This window comes from Apostichopus japonicus, chromosome 19 (assembly GCF_037975245.1).
Source record: "Apostichopus japonicus isolate 1M-3 chromosome 19, ASM3797524v1, whole genome shotgun sequence".
NCBI classification, from domain to species: Eukaryota; Metazoa; Echinodermata; class Holothuroidea; order Aspidochirotida; family Stichopodidae; genus Apostichopus; species Apostichopus japonicus.
Genome location: NC_092579.1, coordinates 493,825 through 519,613, shown reverse-complemented (window position 1 = coordinate 519,613; position 25,789 = coordinate 493,825). Strand labels below are relative to the sequence as shown.

General features: G+C 38.9%; 2 protein-coding genes across 2 annotated transcripts in view; one reads left to right on the top strand and one right to left on the bottom strand.

Annotated features, from left to right (window-relative positions):
* LOC139959410 (uncharacterized) overlaps positions 1-19,858 on the top strand; it is a 34,921-nt gene extending 15,063 nt beyond the window's left edge. The window contains exons 5-6 of the mRNA XM_071957002.1: positions 10,423-10,485; positions 14,633-19,858. Coding sequence (XP_071813103.1) covers positions 10,423-10,484 — 62 coding nt within the window. The 3' untranslated portion in view covers position 10,485; positions 14,633-19,858. The remainder of the gene's footprint in view (positions 1-10,422; positions 10,486-14,632) is intronic.
* On the bottom strand, positions 19,779-24,915 carry LOC139959414 (uncharacterized). Its single transcript, XM_071957006.1, has 3 exons — positions 24,503-24,915; positions 21,527-21,776; positions 19,779-21,038 (listed from the first exon to the last, which is right to left on the bottom strand). The coding sequence occupies exons 1-3, from the start codon at positions 24,594-24,596 to the stop codon at positions 20,789-20,791; spliced, it is 594 nt and encodes a 197-aa protein (XP_071813107.1). The 5' UTR covers positions 24,597-24,915; the 3' UTR covers positions 19,779-20,788.
* Between the last annotated feature and the right edge of the window lie 874 nt (positions 24,916-25,789).

Genomic DNA, 25,789 nt, shown 5'->3' with positions numbered 1-25,789 from the left:
TGACAACAGGTATATCTAGACAGGTTTGGGATGGGGATACCATTGGTTTGACCAGCTCTAGGTCAGGTATAGACAGGTTGGAGGAGAGAGACAGAGATGTGATCAGAGGTGTATCTAGACAGGTATGGGATGGGGATACCATTGGTTTGACCAGCTCTAGGTCAGGTATAGACAGGTTGGAGGAGAGAGAGAGAGGGGCAGAGCTGTGACAACAGGTATATCTAGACAGGTATGGGATGGGGATACCATTGGTTTGACCAGCTCTAGGTTAGGTATAGACAGGTTGGAGGAGAGAGAGAGAGAGAGGCAGAGCTGTGACAACAGGTGTATCTAGACAGGTATGGGATGGGGATACCATTGGTTTGACCAGCTCTAGGTCAGGTATAGACAGGTTGGAGGAGAGAGGCAGAGATGTGAACAGAGGTGTATCTAGACAGGTATGGGATGGGGATACCATTGGTTTGACCAGCTCTAGGTCAGGTATAGACAGGTTGGAGGAGAGAGAGAGGGGCAGAGCTGTGACAACAGGTATATCTAGACAGGTATGGGATGGGGATACCATTGGTTTGACCAGCTCTAGGTTAGGTATAGACAGGTTGGAGGAGAGAGAGAGAGAGGCAGAGCTGTGACAACAGGTGTATCTAGACAGGTATGGGATGGGGATACCATTGGTTTGACCAGCTCTAGGTTAGGTATAGACAGGTTGGAGGAGAGAGAGAGGGGCAGAGCTGTGACAACAGGTATATCTAGACAGGTATGGGATGGGGATACCATTGGTTTGACCAGCTCTAGGTCAGGTATAGACAGGTTGGAGGAGAGAGGCAGAGCTGTGACAACAGGTATATCTAGACAGGTTTGGGATGGGGATACCATTGGTTTGACCAGCTCTAGGTCAGGTATAGACAGGTTGGAGGAGAGAGACAGAGATGTGATCAGAGGTGTATCTAGACAGGTATGGGATGGGGATACCATTGGTTTGACCAGCTCTAGGTCAGGTATAGACAGGTTGGAGGAGAGAGAGAGAGGGGCAGAGCTGTGACAACAGGTATATCTAGACAGGTATGGGATGGGGATACCATTGGTTTGACCAGCTCTAGGTTAGGTATAGACAGGTTGGAGGAGAGAGAGAGAGGCAGAGCTGTGACAACAGGTGTATCTAGACAGGTATGGGATGGGGATACCATTGGTTTGACCAGCTCTAGGTCAGGTATAGACAGGTTGGAGGAGAGAGGCAGAGATGTGAACAGAGGTGTATCTAGACAGGTATGGGATGGGGATACCATTGGTTTGACCAGCTCTAGGTCAGGTATAGACAGGTTGGAGGAGAGAGAGAGGGGCAGAGCTGTGACAACAGGTATATCTAGACAGGTATGGGATGGGGATACCATTGGTTTGACCAGCTCTAGGTTAGGTATAGACAGGTTGGAGGAGAGAGAGAGAGAGGCAGAGCTGTGACAACAGGTGTATCTAGACAGGTATGGGATGGGGATACCATTGGTTTGACCAGCTCTAGGTTAGGTATAGACAGGTTGGAGGAGAGAGAGAGGGGCAGAGCTGTGACAACAGGTATATCTAGACAGGTATGGGATGGGGATACCATTGGTTTGACCAGCTCTAGGTCAGGTATAGACAGGTTGGAGGAGAGAGACAGAGATGTGATCAGAGGTGTATCTAGACAGGTTTGGGATGGGGATACCATTGGTTTGACCAGCTCTAGGTGAGGTATAGACAGGTTGGAGGAGAGAGGCAGAGCTGTGACAACAGGTATATCTAGACAGGTTTGGGATGGGGATACCATTGGTTTGACCAGCTCTAGGTGAGGTTTAGACAGGTTGGAGGAGAGAGAGAGAGAGGCAGAGCTGTGACAACAGGTGTATCTAGACAGGTATGGGATGGGGATACCATTGGTTTGACCAGCTCTAGGTTAGATATTGACAGGTACAGTAGGAGAAGAGAGAACTTTGTCAGATGCAATTAACATGACCAGCTCTATGAGTAACTAGACAGGTAGGAGGATTGAAAGGTAGAGGTGCATATATGATCAGATATGTTACTAGATTGTGTAATGATGAATATGAAATGGTGTCAGGGTATTGATAGGGTGAGGTAGGGATTGAGCGACATCTTTGATAAATGAACAGTTAGCTGTAACACACAGACATTTGCAGGATAAATCCATCAGTAATGATGATCTGAACACTATCATTTCTGAAGAAGTCTTGACCATTGGACCCAAAAAAATGAACAAAATTACCCACTATTATCTTGGGTCATTATATATTATTGACCAGCTCTTTCAAATCTAAGTGACCCACTTTCTTGAGGTGTGTAACAAGCATATATACTGTATGCAAATGCTTGAAATATTGATTAGCCAATATGTTTGTATATATTGCCATTTGTGTATCCAGATGCTTTTATGTTTTTTTGTAGCTGAATAAAGAGTGGATGTTTCCCATACATTTCTCAGAAGTGATAATCACTCTTAAATCATATGTTCATCACCCAGCAGCATCCCTGACCACAGCTCTTGTCCCTCTTCTCATGAAACCAAAATACAAAAGAAAATGTTTTGCCTTCCTGGTGTTACAGAGTATGGTTAACACTATAAAAGAAAAAATTAAATAATGGCCAAAGTTCACAGAACAGTTGGATAGTGACCAATGTCAAGCAGACTTCTCTCTCCCCCTCAAGTATTTCCTGATTGTTAAAGCAACTTAAACAGTACTCTCTGTACCAGAGAAATGGCAATGAGAGATACCATACAGTTACTGTTTGTCTCAACGATAGGATTGGTTGTCTTCAAGCTGTGCAAATCCATTTAAATTCAAATTTTGTCTCTCCCTCATACTGGGTGAATGCTCCCTGACCTTACCTTGAACTAAGGGACATAAGGTTTAGGTAAAACAATAGCAAAAGGATGGTAGAATCATTAAAAGAAAGAAACATCTGGAAAAGACAAAAGATACCTGATGTTGTCAATATATATGTCTTGCTTTATTTGTCAACTTTAAACCATAAATATGTTGCCATGGCAACTCATTCACTGTGATTTTTGACTGCAGTATATTGAATTGAGTGTTTGTACTGCTGGCCTCATATATACTGTATCTTCTGTGGGAAAGAGTTTTTGGGATGACAAGAGTACTTTGCCAAACATACAGTAGTTACTAGCTGTCCTACCTGTGGGCTATGAAGTATGTTGAAGAATGGATGTAAAGTTACAATATGATGGACTTACTGTACATCTTTGAAATGATTTCCTAAGTTTGTAATGAATAAGAGGTCATTCATCATCGGCATTATGAGTTATTACACATCAATGTTACAATACATGGCACCACTTAGGTAACAAGTCATGATTTGGGTCACAGTATAATGTGATCACTTAACGTTACATTAAGGTGAGTACTGTAAGTGACTAGATGTCCCCAATTTCAGGGGACAGTCCCTGCATTTCTTGTGCCTTCCTTGGGTTGAAAGTGTCCCCATATTTATAGAGCTTCCCTGGAATATATGCACAAATTTATACGAATGCCTTGAATAATTTAAATTTTTCGTTTTGGGCCTCTCATCATAGAGACTGCTTGAACGTACTGTAGGCTCATTGTTTACAACAAGACTAAAATGCAAACATTAATTTATTCATGGCTCTCAGATAAAGGCAACCCAGATTATTGAATAATTTCATAAAGCCTGTAATACATGTTGCAAAATCATCACATTGCACTAAGGCCTAGTGACAAACACTAAGGCTTCCAGGGACCTTCAAGGTTTTATATTGGATTTTGACCTTGTGCAAAATATTATTTCATAATGAGGTGTCTAAACTTAAGCATTTGAAAGCAAAGCACCACACAAACACTGAGAGACCCTCAAAATGCCTTCCTTAAAATTCAGTGTAGGTACTAACCCTTGAAGTTAACATTTAGGGGTGGAGGAGGGGGGGGGGTTTCAATATAATTTCCCCAGATTCCTGGAAAAATACGATCATCTTACATTACATCACATGGCACCATGGTATGTGTTCTAAAACATCACCATGACATACTGTAACATATCAACTGTACCAGTGTTTAGCATTGGATGTTAACATTTTCCCAATCAATTTATTTTGGGGGGTTTCAATAAGTTTTATTTATGTTAGTAGTTAGATGTACCTACTTATGCCTGATACAGTGCAGTTCACGTAGTCGACCATTGGGACCTATACACACTGTGCAGTGCCTCACAAATAAAGCCAACTGGTGTTTTCTTTTTGGAAAGATTTCACCAATCACATACCCCTTATAATTGTCAACAAAACTTTGAAATATTTGGCTTGTTATTGGCAAGTTTTGTAACTTCAGTAATGGTGCAAGTTGCCGGAAGTATTAGGAAATTCCCCCACCCATCCCCTCCCCAAGAGAAAATATTTTTGCAGGACCCTCAAGATAAATTGCGGGAACCCTGCAATCTAATGTGAACGCTGAACTGGATATGTTTTTACCTCAACATTAAATCATATGAGGACAGCAGTATTAATGAGTTCACATGAACATGACATATATTACAGCAAACATGTACTTAGGTTCCATTCTCATAGTATTACATGACACCACAGTTCAGTATAATGAATTTACATCGCCATAGCATGAAACAACACTAATGTATTCATAATGAGCTTGCAGCATCAACATAACATGAGTTGCCATGAGTGTGAGTTCACATGGTACTACTCGCTAGGATTCTTTCATATGACTTCACAGTTCACATAACACCCCGCTCAATGTGTCATGTTGTCCTGTCAGCAATAAACAGTTGTGTATATCAATTGCTAACATGTCAATGTATCTAGTGAGTTCACATGATCATTAGATAGCAGAAACCATGGGGAATCGTTTTACACAACAGTTCCTCAGGTTTATGCACGATTAATGGAAATGTGCTACAAATCATATTCAGAGCTAACCTGGAATGTATCATACCAAACGCACACAGTATGTTCAAAAAGACTTACAGTGAACCTGAAAGCATTATACCAGAAAGCATAACTGCAACCTGAAAGCATACCAAAAAGCATAAATGAAACCTGAAAGCATAATACCAAAAAGCATAAATGAAACCTGAAAGCATAATACCAGAAAGCATTATAAATGTAACCTGAAAGGCTGAAAGCATAATGAAACCTGAAAGAACAATACCAGAAAGCATAAATAAAACATCAAAGCATAACACCAGAAAGCAAAATACCAGAAAGTGTATATGAAACCTGAAAGCATAACACCAGAAGCATAATACCAGAAGCATAAATGAAACCTGAAAGCATAACACCAGAAAGCATATATACCAGAATGCATAAGACCCAAAATTGTAAATGAAAGCATAACACCAGAAGCATAATACCAGAAAGCATAAATGAGACCTGAAAGCATAACACTGGAAAGCATAACACCAGAAGCATAATACCAGAAAGCAAAATACCAGAAAGCATAAATGAAACCAGAAAGCATAACACCAGAAAGCAAAGTACCAGAAAGTATAAATGAAACCTGAAAGCATAATACCAGAAAGCACAAATGAAAGCATAACACCAGAAAGCATAAATGAAACCTGAAAGCATAACACCAAAAAGCATAATACTAGAAAGTATAAATGAAACCTGAAAGCATAATACCTGAAAGCATAACACCAGAAAGCATAAAGTAATACCCAAGTCTGCCAACAATATTCACTCTTTACACCATTGATGAACCATCACCCATTGTCATCATTTCAAATCCAAGTGTAAATGAAACAATATCACAACTGACATCCTGGTAGGGGGTAATTATATCTTGGTATGGAATTTGGGGTCAGAACTGTTAGAAATTTAGTATCTTTGCTCAGAATAAATCAGTCTAAAGGCTCTCAGGTGAATGCATGCATGTCAATCTAGATAATTTAATTCTTAACAGGTTTGTATGCAATTGTTTCATAACAACCTTCCCCTTCCCACTTACTGAATTCACAAGGATATATTTGGAGTACTTCAATATGTGGCCATTTTCTGGGGGACTGTGAGGCCCTTGGATAATAATAGTTTGTTTCATAACCAAACTCCTACTGAGGTTGAAAGAAATCAGCTTGTGTCATACAGCCCGGTTAATTTATCACCCATCCCAGAACATTTGACAAAAAAACCTCATAAATCAAAGTTATGAAAATAGGTTCCTTTTTCAAGCATTTGAAGATTGCAGTTTGATTGATTAAGGTGATCCTAAAGGTAGTGGTCATAATACCATGCTACCAATTGTGCAATGTTTACAGGAAGGAATGATCAAGTCGGATTTAAATTTCATTTATAGAGCAATTGTGTTTGACACATTATGTGACACCAACTTACATGAACAACAGCTAAGAGGAACAAATACCATTTGTGTTATTTGGGATTAAGTAGGATTGCTCCATTCTGTTGTTTGATGAAATTCAAACTTTGGTAAAGCCATTATACTGTGTGAACTCAGGAAGCTTGCATACTGACTGAGTTCATACTTGGCATGTTGATACCTAACATACAGTAGATAGATGTACTCTAACTCATTGTTTTTGATAGATGTTAAAGGTCATTGCAAATCAGCAGCTCAAAGTTAAAATGTGAAAATTTTATTTATTGTAGACATGATTTTGATATAAAAATTTGTAAATGGGAAATTTAAATATCTATCTCATTACTTTGGTGGACATGTGAAATACCCACATTTGAGGTAAACCATGAGTGCTAAGGTTCTACAGCTTAGAACTTTACTCCTAGTTACGGTTCTGTCGTCCATGTGGTTAAAATATATGCTGTATACTTTTAAATTAACTGCCCTATTCTCTTACTTGTCTCCAATCTACCATTGCATATTTTTGTGTTCTTGTTCAAAACCTTGGCGATATGTTAGCACTGCACCCCTTCTGAACCACTTTTGAGTATGGGAGATGCTACCATTGGCCCTGAGAAAGTATTTTCTAATTTTAGTATCAATGTTTCTGATCTGTGAGATCAATTAATTCTTGTTATTAAAGGGAATGCAATTCAGAAACATTGAATTTGTATTAAAAACTTTCCAACAAGGAATATTTAGTTAACGATAGAAGAAGGCAAAGACCTTGAAAAGATCTGCCATGTTGTGTCATGGAATATGTATTTTGGCATGTTTTAATGGTTGAATATAAGATTTAGCTGCTACAGTATCAAAATAATATCAATAATGTGTTCAAAATGCTCTTATTTATACTGAACATTCATGAAGTACAGTACAGTCTAGTAAACAGTCAAACCCAACCAGTTACTTATTTAGTCAGAGGAAGTCTGTCATTCAAATTTGATAAATTCCCCTGATGAGTTTGGTCCAACTAATCCAACTTATTTACATTTCTCTCAGGAATTAAAAGTTGGACAAACTTTTGACAAGCTCTGTATATTTAGCTACCCTGTATGTAGTGTCCCTGGTTTCAATGTTTTGCCCAACATTCCTAACTTTGTCCTGGGGCCAAGAGGTCTCCAATGGGGTAAACTTTCACCCAGGGTCTCACTTCCCCAGGCTTCAAATTTTCAAAATATTTATTGATCTGACCCTGTGGGAACCATTTTCCTTTGCAAGGTATCACATATCCTGACATTTGTAGCTCAAATTCATAAATATACTTCCAACTCATCTGAAATTGAGTTAGCTTTATCCAGTTGACAATAAATTACTTCCACTTCTTTGTAAAACAGAGAACAGCTGATTTTATGGTTACCATGGTAACATTATTGTTATTTAAGAATGCTCCCAAATTTGAGTGGATGACTGACTGTTTATCACATAACTTTCAAAGCACAAGTAGTCCTTCCTCCCCAAGGTAACGGTTTGCCTCAACCTTTTGAAAGTTTAGGATGTGTGCACTCTCAAAAGAAAAACAACATTTGAAAAATGTGAACTTTGACCTGCCAAGTATTTTGGTCAATGTTTGTAAATATTCTTAAGGTAATCCTGGTTGAATCCCTCAGAATCCTGAGATGTTGTTTTCCATCTGTCAATTATTTATTCCAGGAGAGTTGGTCACTGCTAGTAGCTAGCGTAAAAGCAGATGAAATAATAAAGAACAGCTCAGGGGATGCCAAAATAAACCTTGGTGTCCCCAAATTAACCCCATGGCTCTGGGACCATAGATTCCCCTGGATGCTCGGTGTCCCCAAATTAACCCCATGGCTCTGGGACTGTAGCTTGCCCTGGATGCTTGGTGTCCCCAAATTAACCCCATGGCTCTGGGACCATAGATTCCCCTGGATGCTCGGTTCCCCAAATTAACCCCATCTCTGTACTACAGCATTATCCCTATATGCTGCACCCACAGTATGTTATTCATGCCACCTGTTTCAGTATAATGATAACTTAAATCACATGTATGTACTTTCTCCTAAGGTATTTTGTAGCACAGAGAAAGTTTTATAATAGAAGTAATTGTCATTAGCACAAAACCTGTAAATTGTAAAGATCATACAATTGTGTTTGGTATTAACAGTATAGATTTAGAGGTGGTGAGGATTGTTGTTCACAACTTCTTCACCCCCCCCCCCACTACCACCACCACTATACACCTCCCTGTTCTGTTCAGAGTTGTATGTAGTATCAGCTTATCGGTATAGGCTTACAACAGAAAGGTTAAAAGTGATATCAGAGTAGAGAGCAAACAGCTGTTTTTGTTTGTTTTTTCAATTTTTTTTATTCATCTGCATTTTTAACATTTTATTTCTGTGAAATTCCACATTTGGAATTAACTCTGTTTGACCTAAAAGGTGCATGAATTAATTCTATTTTGGGCAACACATAGTTGCAATTGCCACAAAATTTCCTTCCCGTGAACGTGACTTGCCCTGTAATGTGCTTAAAAACAAACTATTCACCTACTTTTAATGGAAACAACAGTTCAACCTCTGTAAGTATGGAGCACAAAAGAAAACAAATCTGTGGTTTTAATGATTTTAATGTTTTGCCAGCTAATTTGTAGATGAATTCACAGAAACTCAGATTCCTATCACTTATTAGAGGGGTCACATAAGTTGCTCAAAGTGCAACTCCATTCATTACCAGGGATAGAAGTGTTTTTTTTAGCTGGCAACCCCTGGGATTGGCTATCATTGGTGTTTGCACCTGTTGTGAAACTTCTATGTGACTTTATGCTATAGCTTAGTTTATAAAAAATATTCTTGCTGAAATATGCACCATTTTCCATCCCTCAATCTACATTTAATAAAATTTAGCCCAATACTAACCCCAAATTATAAATATTGATTGGTTATTTCAGTTACCCTGCTGTTTGAATTCTTTCCTCTAACTTACCCCAACTTATTGGTTATTTTCCTCTAACTTTCCACTAACTTACCCAATGTTATAAATATTGAGTGGTTATTTCAGCTACCCTGCTGTTTGCATCCTTTCCTCTAACTTACCCCAACTTACAAATATTGAATGGTTATTTCAGCTTTATCTACCCTGCTTTTTCAATCTCTCCTCTAACTTACCCCAATGTTATCAATATTGAATGGTTATTTCAGCTACAAATGCTGTTTGCATTCTCTCCCTTAATGTACCCCATGTTTTAAATATTGAATGGTTATTTCAGCTACAAATGCTGTTTGCATTCTCTCCCCTAACTTAGCCAATGTTTTAAATATTGAATGGTTATTTCAGCTACAAATGCTGTTTGCATTCTCTCCCCTAACTTACCCCATGTTTTAAATATTGAATGGTTATTTCAGCTACAAATGCTGTTTGCATTCTCTCCCCTAACTTAGCCAATGTTATAAATATTGAATGGTTATTTCAGCTACAAATGCTGTTTGCATTCTCTCCCTTAATGTACCCCATGTTTTAAATATTGAATGGTTATTTCAGCTACAAATGCTGTTTGCATTCTCTCCCCTAACTTAGCCAATGTTATAAATATTGAATGGTTATTTCAGCTACAAATGCTGTTTGCATTCTTTCCCCTAACGTACCCCATGTTATAAATATTGAATGGTTATTTCAGCTACCCTGCTGTTTGCATTCTTTCCTCTAACTTACCCCAATGTTTTAAATATTGATTGGTTATTTCAGCTACAAATGCTGTTTGCATTCTCTCCCCTAACGTACCCCATGTTATAAATATTGAATGGTTATTTCAGCTACCCTGCTGTTTGCATTCTCTCCCCTAACTTAGCCAATGTTATAAATATTGAATGGTTATTTCAGCTACCCTGCTGTTTGCATTCTCTCCCCTAACTTACCCCAATGTTATAAATATTGAATGGTAATTTCAGCTTCATTGCTGTTTGCATTCTTTCCTCAAACTTACCCCATATCTTTATTGAATGGTTATTTCAGCTACCTTGTTATTCTTTTATCTTCATAATTCTCTCAGATTATTGCTTTTGTCTTTGTCTTTCCTCAGACTTTTATGAAGATGACAAAGCACCGATACTGATTGTTAGACATTTTACAATCTCATCTTGAGGTAGGTTTGGCAATAATGCAGTGTGCATGGATATGAGTATGGATTAAACACATTCCTAGCTAACTAATTCAGCTATCATTACTGGTCCAGTTACACCTCTCCTCTCATGCAGTACTGATATCACATGCACATGCAGGATGGATATGAACACTATGTAGGCAGTGAGGGTTGAACACTATGTGAACACTGTGGAGGCAGTGAGGGTTAAACACTATGTGAACACTATGTAGGCAGTGAGGGTTGAATACTATGTGGACACTATGTAGGCAGTGAGGGTTGTGAACACTATGTGGACACTATGTAGGCAGTGAGGGTTCAACACTATGTGAACACTATGTAGGCAGTGAGGGTTGAACACTCTGTGAACACTATGTAGGCAGTGAGGGTTGAACACTATGTGAACACTAGGCAGTGAGGGTTGAACACTATGTGAACACTATGTAGGCAGTTAGGGTTAAACACTATGTGAACACTATGTAGGCAGTGAGGGTCGAACACTATGTGAACACTACGTAGGCAGTGAGGGTTGAACACTATGTGAATACTATGTAGGCAGTGAGGGTTGAACACTATGTGAACACTATGTAGGCAGTGAGGGTTAAACACTATGTGAACACTATGTAGGCAGTTAGGGTTAAACACTATGTGAACACTACGTAGGCAGTTAGGGTTAAACAATATGTGAATACTATGTTGGCAGTGAGGGTTAAACAATATGTGAACACTATGTGGGCAGTTAAGGTTGAATACAATTATGAAGTATGGATTGAAGAGATTTCTAGCATTGACTGATATATTGTCGTCCCCCCCGCAGGACATTGACGTCCCCTCCCCCCGCAGGACATTGACGTCCCCTCCCCCCCCCCCCCCCCCCCCCGCAGGACATTACCCTTCCCAAACAAATAATATGACAACAGAGTTTTTGAAACTGAGAAGTTTGTCAGTACCATATTCTAACATTGAGTACAAGAAGCCTATTGTTTTCAGTGAAGTTCAATGGTCATTTGGGGTCAACAGGCAAGATGCTTGCACTTTGGATGGTAGAATGAGAAGGAAGGGTAGAACAAGTGCTAAGGTTGTGGTGTGACAGGTAAGCTTATATCCAAACCAGAAAGTTTTGGAATTTTTCTGTGAAGTTCAATGGTCACATGGGGTCAACAGAGGTCATAGTCTGAAAACTTTGTGAACATGATAACTCAAAGAGTACATCATTGTTGAACTTCATACATGATACAGGTATGCAGATCCAGCTTGGTAAGTGCAAGAATGCTATTGATATTGGTAGAGTTAAAAGGTCACATAGGGTCAACAGGCATCAAAGTCTGAAAACTTTTTAAACATGATAAATCATTTTTAAACAGGATAAATCCAAAAAGCTACAACTAATCTGTGAATTCTTTAATGCTATGGTTTTCCTTTGGTGAACATAGTTCAGTCAAATTCAGTTCAGTTTAGTTCTGTGAAGGGGCTCTATAGGTCTTCAACAAAACTTATCAGGCATCCAGGTAAAGAAATTTGCTTTAGAGTTCATACTTTTGCTTTAAACATGCACTTAAATCTCCTATCAGTTTTTCCTCTGAGCCTCAAGGGGTCAACAGGTTATCTCAAATGGGCACAAACTGGCTGAAGGTGTCAAAAGGTTATCTCAAATAATGGAAAATTTGGCCAATTTCTCAATAATATTTCACAGTTTACATTGTCATGTAACTTTCAACAATTATTAAAGAGATTGCTAGTTCAAATTTGGGAAATATATTTTACATAGAAGACTTTTCTTTCTGGATATTGAAACATTTTAGTTTACAATTCTGTACTGTAAAATCCTTATAAGTGAATAACACAGTTGATGCCCATAAGGGATTTCAACAAACCTTTTCTGGTTCACATTTAACTCTTGGACAAATTTAACTCACTTGCTCTACATTAGTCAGATATTTATTTTGAATTTTGAGCAAATTGGCCAACTGGCTTTCTATTTAATAAATTTGTCCACTAAGACAGATATTTTGTTTCAACCAGTTGCTATAAGTTGGAGAGTAATGTACTCTAGTATACACCTCTAATCTAATCAAGTAGCAAATAATGGCCAGCTAATATGTGTGTTATTTGAAAAACCTTCACGCTGACGCACAGTCAAGGTATTTTGGTCTTTCTTCCAATCACAGGGAATCAATGACGCAGGAAGTCTTAAGTTGTTGAATATGGAGATAAGATTAGTTTCTGTAATCAGCCAGATTATCACAAACAGTGTACTAATAAAAGAAGAAATCTGCCTAAATTGTCTTCAATTGGATTGGTTTTCTGGAAGATCACATAGAGTAGATACATGTTAATCGTAAACATAGTTTCCATGATCTTACAAGTCATTTATAATCCTTATACAGGAATAAGAAATGTTATTAATTGCAGAATCTGTTTGAGTTCTGATGTTAAGCTCCTTGGTGATGTTTGCATGCTGCAGGATGTTATCACTGACTTGGTAGCTAGGTGATCCTTTGTAGGCGTTTGTTTGCCTTACCCTTCCTACAGTTCAGAACTTGTAGAGTGTATGTATAGCCTAGTACAGTTAGTTCTCAAAAATGTAAGGAATTCCAATTGCTATCTTATATGTTATCACTTGGGCTTAAGTTTTACCTCCTGATTATACCTCAGAACTTGTTTCTTAGGGTGCTTGTAAACTAGATCCAGAACAGATCGCTATGTCAGGATCTGATCCTAATGTCAAGATCATGGCTGTAGTGTAAATGCAGTTCAGATCTGGATCTGATCCTCCTATTTAATGCTGGCAGAGACAAGGATCTGATCCGGACAACAAGATCAATTTTGCAATGTAAACATTCCCGCATCAACAATGACCCGAGATATCTGGTGACCTCATTACGTCACATGCAATCTCTCATGAACTTCCAGTCCTGTATCATGCATGTGCTTATTCATATGTAGATTGAGTGCGTGTAGGCCGTGCATAGCGTAGTTTTGCCACCCTAAGTCTATACAACATGACAACGAATGTTTTCGAGTATACATACGATCCGCGGCTGCGCATGACACATTTCCAATCCGATTGTTTACCAACATAGCACTATAGCAGCAGGCTTGCCCCTCCTTCCAGGACTGTTACTAGTGTTGGCATGAGTACTATTATCATCATAGTAACTGCCAGTGTCGGCCACAGATGTGATCTGTTTGGCAAGATCAGGGTCTCATTGTCTCAGTTGCTCCACGGTGTATTCAGGCTCGATTTGATAGTGCCAGTCAAGTCCAAATGCATCCAAGTTCTCTTTTTTTCAAAAATTTCCGAGCCCGGAAAGGTGTTTCAGAAGAAACATTTGACTAGATATTGCCTTAGTTATCGTGAACAGCGCATAGGAAATGTTAGTTCAATATGTTAAAATGCAATATGTGGCTCGCTTACGTCACAAAACAAGCAGGAACTCTCTGAATTCAAACAAAACGGTCAATGCAATTGGTGACAATTGAATCAAATTTTAAGTTTGAAAGAAATGTTTCCAGCATATCTGTTGCTTTTGTCGAAAAGAGCGTACTGCAAAACAGGTATCTCTAAGCAGAAAAGGCTCGGGTTTATTTCTCCTAATTTCGAGTTTTTTAATCCTTCACCAAAGGTGATGGCTATGTGTGTGTGAGTGTATATGACCCTTGACTTGTAGACATGTTAAAGGACATTGTGGTTAAACTTCATACTTGGTATGCAGATCCAACTTAGGGAGAATTTTCAGGAGAAACACAAACCTTAAAGTGTTTTTGGTCAAGGTCAAAGATCAGTTGAAGTCACTTTCTCAGTCAAAATCTGAGTAACTTGTAAATATGATAATTCTAAAAGCTTGGATGAACATTTTAAATTAACTGTTAGTGAATACAACAACCCTATTGTTGTGGGTGTGAATGGTCATTCTAGGTCAGCAGAGGTCAAAGGCTGAAAGCCTTGTAAGCATGATAACTTCAAAAGCAAAGTTTGGATGAACTCATACTGAACTTTGTGCAAGAACAATGGCCAAAATTCAAAACCTAAAAACTCTGCTTGTATTAAATGTGCCAAAAAATCACTAAAGACTGTTGGCATTCTGGTTTACTCCTGGATTTGTTTTTTGCCCTTATTTTATGTTTTTTGTCTTTCTTTTATCTGTAGGTCTGGTCGTCAGGATAATACAACAGTCTACCAGTCTAAAGCAATATTACGGGAAATGCAACGAAAAACAGAGACTTTGCGAGTAGCAGATCTTACTTTCAAGTTTGGAAGGTTTTGGAGGTGTTATTACATGCCTGAAGGTCCCAAGTGGCCACACAGGCAACATGGAGCTGTGTATGCCAAGTATTCATGATCAACAAAGGAACGTTATAATTATCTTCACCGTTGAAATAATGATCATGTTAGTAGCCAAACACTGCAGGTTGCTGGCAGTATACTAACCCACAAACAGTTACTTGTGTGGGAGTAGATACTGCCTGATCTTTATTGTTTTTTTCTCTTGAAAATGTCCCTTCCTTGCTGCTTATTGGACTGCATCAAGTGAAATTGATCCTTGCTAAATTTACATGTAAAGCTCTATGATATCTCACTGTGGACTGCATTGACAGGTCTATGTTGGTAAACATAGGGCTTGTTGCTTTCCCTTCTAAGGCTCCTTCAAAACCCAATCCAGATAAGCTTTTTGGTGGTATTTAGTTGTAATGAAGAATTAGTATTTAGATTTCAATATAGCATTCTCATTCCATATCGCTCATAGCCAAGCATTTCCAAGAATTATACCGTCTTGCTTTTCTGTCCTAAGTTGTTGAATTTGTTTATCATATATATGACAAGGTATCAGCTGTTCAGGGCTACATTTTACCTGATACCCCATATAGTGTTTTGATTGCCTACATCTGTTGGTAGATATAGGATATGGTAAAGTCCGCACCAATGTCAGTCAAGGACGTTCACAGGGGTACAGTCTCTTATGCCAAATGTCAACTTTAAAAGCAACATTTATGGAAAAGTACCCAAAATGAGAATGATGAATAAAAGGAAGAATTTGTATATGTGCGTGCATATGTGCCCTAGCTCCTAAGCATGATAACTCACCCAATTAAGTAAATGCATGGCTGCTTTGTTATCGCCAGAGGTTAAATGTGATTTGCAGTCAATAGCACTTGGTCAAAATATGAAAACTTTGTAAAGAATCTTATTGAACTTCTGTAGTGTTTGTGAATGTGAAAGTGGGTAGGTATGTACCCCTCAATGAGCACTATGCTGTTTTATTATAGGTCATTTGACGTCAATGAGAAGCAAGATTGAAAACATTGTAAGCAAGCTAGAACTCAATAATTCCAGCTTTGATGAATCTCACACTTAGTGTGTACAGTAGGTGCCCCTTGGTTATCTCTCAGCTTATTTCGTTACTGGGGAAGATCAAATGTTATTTGAGATCAACAGATGTCAAAGTCTAAATTCTTTTATACTTGTTAACACCAACTTGTTCTGAATCAGTCAAGAAATTGAGAAGAAATGTTGTGGCAAGGAATCACAAAGCCTTCTGGTTTTCTGTTTTGTTACTTTGTAGTGCAAGCTATAGCAGTAGTAATATCATACCAGTGTTTCCTAATTTTGAATAGGATTTTAAACTTGCGTCCCAGGATGCAACATCTCAGAAATTGTTTGCAATAGCCATAATTGATGTTTGTATAGCCATTCTGCTTATGATGTTGATGAGGTATCAGACTGTGACCTGATACTGGGCCATGGTCTTAGCAGACCCATTATTCATCATTGGTTATACTTATACACTACAATAGCCATTCTGCTCACATGACAGACCTTTTTGAGATTTGACTGATAATATCCTCACCAAAGAGGATTTAATTTAACATCCTAGTCTCAATCTGTATTGGTTGAAATTTTTCAGCCATGTTGATACCTCCCAGTTGGCCTCGACTTTACTGTTTTACCTTCATGACTTTGCATAAATCTTCCTCGATTTCAACAATTTTATAGAAGTGTTCTCAAACGTCAAGATTGTAGCTACACCTGAAGTTCAAGAGCTCTTTACGTCAATTCATTTGCTTTTCAGAACCCCATCCGTTTCATCAGGGCCATAGAAGGTTGACAATCTCTGTTTAAAAAGATCCTGGCAAGTTTGTGGTCAGAATAACCTTCATTTACTCAATTATCAGAGTTTGTTAACAAAACTAATATTTGTTCATTAAAATCACTCAAATATTTACGATATGTGAAGAGGTAGTAAATAAGTTGAAGGTATAGATGATGTACCAAATCAGGAAATATTTGAAGGATCATAAGGAAGTACTCTTACTAAGTTCTTTCTATAGGTTTGACAGGATAAGTTCTGGGTAGCTTACTGGCCACTACTTGGATAGATCTGGGGACCTTACTGGCCACTACTGGCACTACTGGGATAGGTTCTGGGGACCCTTACTAGCCACTACTGGATAAGTTCTGTGGACTTTACTGGCCACTACTGGGATAAGTTCTGGGGACTTTGCTGGTCACTGCTGGGATAAGTTCTTGGGACCTTACTGGCCACTACTGGGATAAGTTCTGGGGACCTTACTGGCCACTATTGGGATAAGTTCTGGGGACCTTACTGGTCACTACTGGGATAAGTTCTTGGGACCTTACTGGCCACTATTGGGATAAGTTCTGGGGACCTTACTGGCCACTATTGGGATAAGTTCTTGGGACCTTACTGGCCACTACTGGGATAAGTTCTTGGGACCTTACTGGTCACTACTGGGATAAGTTCTTGGGACCTTACTGGCCACTACTGGGATAAGTTCTGGGGACCTTACTGGTCACTACTGGGATAAGTTCTGGGGACCTTACTGGTCACTACTGGGATAAGTTCTTGGGACCTTACTGGCCACCACTGGGATAAGTTCTGGGGACCTTACTGGTCACTACTGGGATGAGTTCTTGGGACCTTACTGGCCACTACTAACGGACCGTTAATCACTTATATCTTATATTGGCCCTTCAACTTTTTAATTTGAATACAAAATAAAATATACAGACATTAACTTGCATACTAAACTTGATGGATGCCCCTTAAGATGAATAATGTATGTGCTTGCATGTGCTTTATTGTCTTAACTACCAAACTCTAAATATATAAGAATTCAAGGCCTGCCAAAGAGGTGCCTTATATACATTTTAAATTGCATGATTTTGTCAAACAGTATCACACTAAAAATAATGTTCTTTCTTTCTTCTAGGCCTAATAGTTTGTGTTAGAACACTTTAGTGAATCTCAAAAATGTTCTCTTTTTAACAGCTTCATATAAAGCAGGGATTAAATACACAACCATTTGTCATAAAAACTTGAAAACAACAAGTTTAAGTCTTTTGCTCATATTGATGGTCAAACTTCACTATTTCTAACTGCAAATAGATAACTCTTTACATACCACAATAAGATAGCATAAGGGGAGGGGCATGTTCCCAGTGTTGTCAAAAACATCAAAGATGTCATGTTTCATTAATTAGAAGTGCCCCCTTTTTGGTTACTTGCTGTAGTCAGGCAAGAAACCTATGGAGTAGACTGGGCGTGTGTATGTGAGGTCCTAGCATGTATCTCAATGTAGGTAACCTCTGCAGTTCTCATATTTGGCATGTGGCTTCCCTACAATGAGTACAGGAACCCTATTGTTTTTAGTGGAGGTCATTTGGGGTCAGCTGAGGGCAAAATGTGAAAATCTCAAAAATGTATCTCCAGAACCTGCACATCAAAGGAGCTCATATATGCATGGTATGATAACCTTATGTAGTGTAAATTTTTGCACAAATTGGTTTAGGTCAGATTTCATGTAAGGCCTTAATACAATTCAAACGATATAAAATGAAAGCCCATATCCCCGTCTTTTATTAAAAGACAGCCCATATATGGGTGCTTTGGCAGAGTGGATAAGGCGGTGGCATTTGAAGCAATGAGGCTTAGCAATCGGGAGGTTCCGGGTTCGATACCAGGTCGGGGCAGAGTAAGGTGGGTTTTTCAACCAAGAGCAATTTATAGTTTTCGCATGCAACTCCAGGGCCCAAAACTCGGGTTGGGGGAGGGCATGACCCTGATTGTAGTAATGACTTTCACACTGCCCTGGTGATGCCACAGGCTGATATTTCAACCTTTATTTGACTCAGGAGTGCATGGATTGGCATATAAGCTAGCTACCAGGGCACAGACTTCCTTAGTTATAGTGGACAGCAAGTAAGCAGTTTTGGGGAAATATTGGAAGTGCAAAAAATGCACCTCTATAAAGAGCACATCACAGGAAAATATAGAGGGCTAGGGAGCACGCCCAGACCTCTCCTCCCCCACCCCGCACTTTATCAGTGAACCAAATATTAAATTCTAAATATTTTTAATTAAAACTTGTGATATCTGATCAACTTCCGTTATAATTATAGCTGTACACTGGTATTGTTAGCTGGGAGGGCATGGCCCTAGAAGCTGCAGCACTCTCCTACAGTTCTTTGTAGCGATTTTTGAGCGCAAAAATACATAACAGAATGAGCAATTACGCTAACATTACTCTGGAATGCATTTTATGGCCCGAAGTGATGGTCCATAGGCCAAGTCCCCAGAAGCTCAGGTGTTTTCAGATTTATCTTGTATTCAGTCGTAGCAAGCTTGAAACAAAAATACATGCTGAATAGAGAACTTCAGTATTGATGTAATTTATTTCAAAGCCCCGAGGGGGGGGGGGTCCAGGGCTTGGAGTCCTTGGAAATGGTTGGAATTGAGATATTTCTTGTTCTCTCGCTGCGACTTTAAAGCACATGTCAGAACGAGGAATTAAACTTCTTTGGAAGGTATTCCAAGCCTGGAAGCTGCAGTGGCGTTCAGACTTTTCTCTTGTAGCTATTTTAACTAAAGCACAGAAATAAACTCTAGAGATTCCAATTTGACCGGAATGTATTTCAAAGCCCTGTTTTGGTGATCAAGAGCCAGTCCCCAGAAGGTTTTGCATTTTGTTAGCCTAATATTACCCAAATATAGGAAATGTTGGATGTAAGGGAGAAAGTTTCAAGTTTATTTTACCGCATCCGTCCGGGGATGGTGGGGTGGGCACCATGACTGGGGGGCTGTTATGGAATATGCAACAAGTTCCATAATTTAACAACTAAATGCCAAACAGATGGCTTCCCCACCTATCCCTCCCCTCACCTCCCACACCCTATATCCCAAGCATTTGAATCATACTTGCCATATATTTTGTCACCGTATCAATCACGGTATGAGATGGAGTAATTACTGAAAGTAAAGTACACAAAAATGGTATTTATCAAAATTAATACAATTTATATTTTTACATCTCTGTACAAGTATAGTATGCAATAAATAATTTCTTTAAAAAACTGCATGTCTGTACATGTTGGGATACTAAATACATGCTACATATAAATCAGACCCAAATTAATTTTCTTTACACCATGCAAAACGTAAACACAAAATGTGAGAAGACACTTAAATGACAATTCCATTTCTTAAAGAAAAAATAGAAATCCGACAGGCTTAGTGATTCCTAGACGCATTTCATTTAATGTAACACTGCGCACCAAATATAGACCACTGTTAAATTTAGTCATTAAGATCCTTCCTTACATTGACTGTTGACCTACACACCAAGTCCATCTAGGCATTCACCTTGGAGTTGTCGTGTGTGTTAAGTCTTTAGACTGATTTCTGTTGACCTCATATGATCTTTCACCTCCATAGCTTTACACTTCAGTTACTCAGTCTGAACACTGTTCATGAAGTATATTCAAGCTTTACTTTTGAGTTATTGTGGTAACAGATGTACACCTCTGATGACCTCAAGTGACCTTTGCCCTCTACAAATACAGTAAGGTTCTTTTTCTCACTTCAGCAGATCCACATGCCAAAAAGGAGTTAAACCACCATGTATTTTTTTAGTTAAGCTAGAGCCACACACACACGAACCATCATAGAGGCATAAATTCATTTTGCTGTGCCAAGGAATAAATGCTCCCTTATGTCTACTGTAAAGTTTGCTCCCAGTAAAACTCCAACGGACACTTGAAGCGCACTGAGATATGAAGCAGTTCTTTTAGGGGCGGAGGATCTGATTATTTAAATCCAACCAATATTCTTGCTGGTCATCGAATTGGAGAAGTAAGCCAGGTATTTAGCGAGCAGGCAAAGCTGGCATATTCACAGCAGATCATCTGACTGAGAAGTCAATTTGTTTTTGGCCAGTGACCATTTCCAAGGTAATGTTTTGTAGTGTTCTGTCAGTTCTTCTGTGTCTCAGTTTACTATGTGTACAGTCACAACCATCTTCTATTCTTTGACCCATATCTTGAATGGTGTTTTCTTTGTCCAGGCTTTGCAACCTGCAAAGTGACTAAAATGTCTGTAGGTGGGAGAGTTCGTGCCTTACAACATCTCATGAACTCATCTCTTAGTTCTCTAGCAAGACTGGATGCACACGTCTCAAATACATGATGATGGCGTCTTGCGGCGTATGAGTTTCCAAGTGAGGACTGTTGTCTATGGTTGTTGTCCCATGGACGATTTCTGAGGTGAGAGAGAACACATGTAAGCTATATACTGCATGTAACCATCCTGTACACAATGTACAGGAAAGTGCTCAGAGCTGACCGCAGGATACCAGGGCAATGCTGAATTATAAAATCATGCATGATGGGGGCTTATGGTGTGGGAGTAGGGACAAATGGAGAGTTACAACCAGGGTCAGTCCCCTAGTAGATTAAAGTGAACATCATGAATTTACACATAAACTTTCTGGGGACTTTATAGGGGCTTCTCTGGACAGAAGTATCTTTCATAGAGAGGGGGGGGTGGTAATAGGTTTCAACCTTTTGGGGAGTTCAAAAGGATTTGTTGTGAACTAATACAGTACTTTAAGTGAAAACAGTTGGCTTTTGCACGACAAAAAATCAAATAGAAAGAGATTCTCTCCCACCCCAGCCCCTCCCCCAATGTGCTCATGTAGTAAGCTACATATATGTTAAAGAAACAACGATAGGCTTCTTATTACACACCTGCTTTTAGCGATGAATTCTGTGTTATCTATTAAATGACAGCTACCAGGGACCTCGTCTGCAATGAAGTGCCCCAACTGGCAGCATCTGTTTACTAAGGGGTGTGGGGTTCTTGGGATTGTTGGAGTAGGGACAGAAGTTGTCACCCAGTCAATGGTAGTGCCATCATCAGTCAATGCAATGCTCTCAGTGGTAAGGTCCAAAGGGGTATCTTCTTCATGATTTGTGTGGAAATAGTACTGCATGAATTCTGTGAAATGAGAGAATAGAACAGCATATGTCAATGAAAAGCCACTTTCATGTTACCCAGGGTAGCTTCCAGTCTTGGTATTGAGCATATTGCAGGGATACTCTGGCAACTTTCAAGAAAATTAAATTCAGTAAAAAAAAATAATACAAAGGAAACATCCAGCTATGATATGCTGCTCTCACTTTTGAACCATGAACCCGTATATGACCTCTGCAGCTAAAAGCAATCGAAATTTTGCTTCCCTGGCTTTTCGGACCAGGGAACTGCTAATACTTCCTGCAAGGCAACGTTAATCCATGACCGAGAAAACATATTAAGGTAAAACACATTGGATGTCAACTTGTCAACTGCTGATAGTAGTTTGGGAAAGGAAACTGGAAACATTACTTCGACGGAAATCAAGAAACTTTAACCAATCAGAGACCATTTTGAGTGACGACGCGATTCCGTTTGCCCTTGTCATTCTAGCAAGTCTTTCTCGGGAAGGAAGAATATCAGGCGGAAGTATTCGTCAGATTAGCAAGTTAAAGAGGTATATGTATCTAGATGTGAGTTTTGCACGCATGCTAATACTAAGTAATTTAATTTGATCGTTTTTAAACTGATTAACGGGATTGCGGTGAAAATACAATTAAGGGACCTCCTTACACACTGCTTCGGTATTTATCTGAGTCAAAGGGATCTAGGGTTAAATTCGTCTGCCTTTTAGAGTCCTTTAACAATGCCCTGCAGCTAACTTGGCATGGTGCCAGTGTTGAAAATTCCAAACGAGTTCAGTTCAGGAAAACAAACTCTCAAACAGGTGTAATATTTGACCTGTAAATCTGAACTAATTTGTGTATTTTTTACTTCAAATTCGGCATGGAAACCAAGGTCATGGTACCGGCAAGTATAAACAACAACAACAAACAACCAGAAAGCCAGTTGGCTTTGTGATTCCTCGTCATACAATTTGCTCAAAATTTCAATAACTATCTGACTAATGTAGAGCAAGGGAGTTACATTGTGTACAAGAATTACGTGAGAACCAGAAAATATCAGAGATTCCCAGCCTTTATTTGTAGCACTCCATTGTGGGCATCAGGCATTAAATCCAATGGTAAGAATTTTACAGCATCGAATTTTTATTCCAAAATGTTTCAATAACCAGAAAGAACAGTCTTCCTATGTGAAATATAGACACATAGATGTATGAATAAAAGGAAATTTTCTTTTACCAATTTTGAGCTGGTCTTTCAGCTCTGTCACCAACCATCCCTTTATTAATTGTTATTAATGTATGAGAGTTACAAGACATTGTTTATACACTGTGAAATATTTTCACAACCTATTGCCAAATCAAAAGTCATCTAGTATAAATCACAGAGAAAATGGACAATTTTGAGTCCATTAGAGATAACCTGTTGACCCCGTGAAACTGAGAGGGTGAAAATTTATTCCTTTTGCCTTTGACAAGAAATCTAAAACAGCAAACCTCCACGAGTAACTTGAACCAGCCGGTCAGTCACTTACTATTGGGTCTAGAACTTTGACTTAACCATATATGCTTATTTACCATCTTTCGAATGTTCAGAGTAGGCTCATAGAAGTGGGGTGAGGTGGGTTGTGCTGACATGGGACGAATTGGCCAGGAATGAAGGTGAGGGGTACTATAACCACTCAAAACGATGTACCTAATCGAGAGGCAATCTTATTCCTTTAACTTCACGGATTGCAAATTTCCAATCTTACCATGTTCGCTGAATAATGCGTTATAATTAAACAAGGCTAAGGTCTCGCGTGAATTCAAATAAAAAACGAACTTCCTAACTGACTGATATTTTGAATAACTGAATTTGAATAACTGAATGATATTTTGAATAACTGAATGATATTTTGAAATAACTGAATAACTGACTGATGTTTTGAATCGACACATCCGACTCAGTTTTTCAACATTTTATCTCATATGTTTGTTTGCCGTTATTAAGAGTGACCTGATTCCAACCGTTAAATCGTTAGAAGTATTAATCTAACAGTGAATGATGACGTAGACTACACTTAGCTTCATGATACTGCAACTAACGATATATTCGACACAACACTGTCCAGAGTTCTATGGTAGCTTCTGAACATACAACCATCATGAGCAGGGCTTGGGAAGGGGCCGGGAGGGGTGGGGAGGGGATGAATACGTCTTCACAAACAGTTGTCATGGCCATAGCACGTAACAAAGCTTAATTCGGAAACCTTATTTGCATTGTATAACTGGTATCAATGCGTGTATACATGTCACTAATTACTGCACATATTTAGACAATGTTCATAATGAAAACGAATCAATTGAAGGCATTTATTTACCTGAAGTATGGAAATTGATCGAAATATTGAATCGCCCACTCCGAAACAGCTGGCCGCACATATCAAACATTTGAACTGATGAAAATGATGTATACTACGATTAGAACATGTAAGGTGATGCCGTGTGTACAATGTATACAATCCAGCGACAATTGTTAATTCATAACTTTTCTCTGAATTATGACCTTCCATAAAAATGAATGTTGATAACTTCGCAACAACGGTTCGCAGTTGTGTATATTACATAACTACATTCGTGTCATCACTCATGGTACAATAGTAACATTTGTGGCAAATGGCTCTCCCTCAACTCCGTATCTGGATACGTCAATTTGGTGGTACTAATAAGTTAAAAAAGTTGAATGTTCTGAAATTTAGTGACTTACCTTCTATGGTCTGGAAAGGGCGCACAGCCAGTCCCCGTTGAATGAACAACAGCGTGCATTGAAGGATTAGTATCGACCGGATCGTCCCCAGCATTGTTGATGATCTCGTCTGACAGTCAGTTGAAACTACCAAATACGAATACGTAACAAACACCTTGGTAGATATTTACTACAGTGTTGTTAATGTTTGTTTACTATTCTGAAGAGGTAGCAATTTAAAAGTTGTTTATCTTTGTCTGAATGTTTCGTTTATCACAGTAACTAAGTGAGTCCGGTATGAAACTTTCGTAAGATTGACGATAGTTTAAAGCTGTATCTCTATATTGTACTTCTAATGGCCACTCGAGTTGATTGAAACAGGAAAACTTCTTCTGAAGTTAGGTCAACATGCTTCCCGTATTTATATTTTGACAACATCGCCTCATAAAATTCTCACGTATCTCCCAGCAAAGCAAGGTAGTTCGATACATGTGTTCCAATTTATAGCTCACTGCAGGTCAGAAAAATATCATTTTCAATGGGGATAGTCATTCTCTTGATCAATAGGTTTAGTTGGTGCTCGAGATTACCCTCTGCCGCTAGTTGGTAAACAGAGTCCGCATGTTTTACCAACAACCAATGGGATTGTAGGAATGGTGTGACACACCCCTTCATTCTTGTAGTGAAAGCAAAACAGTTGGAATGTGTAAACACTAGCGTAGAGCGCTTTCTGATTCTTTGAATCCGGCTTAAGTTCTTGCGAGCATTCACAGAGTTGAATAGATACTGGGCTGTCTCGGGGGACTGAAGACAACATATGAAAACAGGCCTTATAAAATTATTTGTACTTTTATATTTCTTTTTCTTTTCTAGAACTGTTAAATTTAATATAGTAAGTGGATTTCAAAATTGAGTATGAACTTTCATTATGACTAATTCCAAGAAGTCAGTTACAGGTTAGAACGTATTCACGCGGTTTAAAGTTGATGGTTTCAAATATTCTCACGCTAGGCTAAAACTACAGTCATCCGAAATGTCACGTGAACTCATCGATAGTAAACTTGCTTATGCGTGGTAAAGTACCAATATCGATATTTTACTACCCCCCCCCCCCCAACCCTGGTTATGCAACGATCATGCGCAATCGTTATTACCCTCTACCCATGGGAAGGCGGGCTGCTTCTGATATATGTAAATATGGTAGGCGGGCTGCTCCTGGGTCTGCAGTATAAAGGGACGCGGTATACTTCTGGTATCTGAAATGGGGGAGGGGCGGCTGCTTCTGATATCTGTAACGGGGAAGGTGGG

Coding starts and splice junctions, on each gene's coding strand:
- LOC139959414 (XM_071957006.1), bottom strand. CDS start 24,596: ATGCTGGGGACGATCCGGTCGATACTAATCCTTCAATGCACGCTGTTG. Junction 21,777..24,502: donor CCCTTTCCAGACCATAGAAG/GTAAGTCACTAA, acceptor CTCATTTCACAG/AATTCATGCAGTACTATTTC. Junction 21,039..21,526: donor GAATTCATCGCTAAAAGCAG/GTGTGTAATAAG, acceptor CTCTCACCTCAG/AAATCGTCCATGGGACAACA.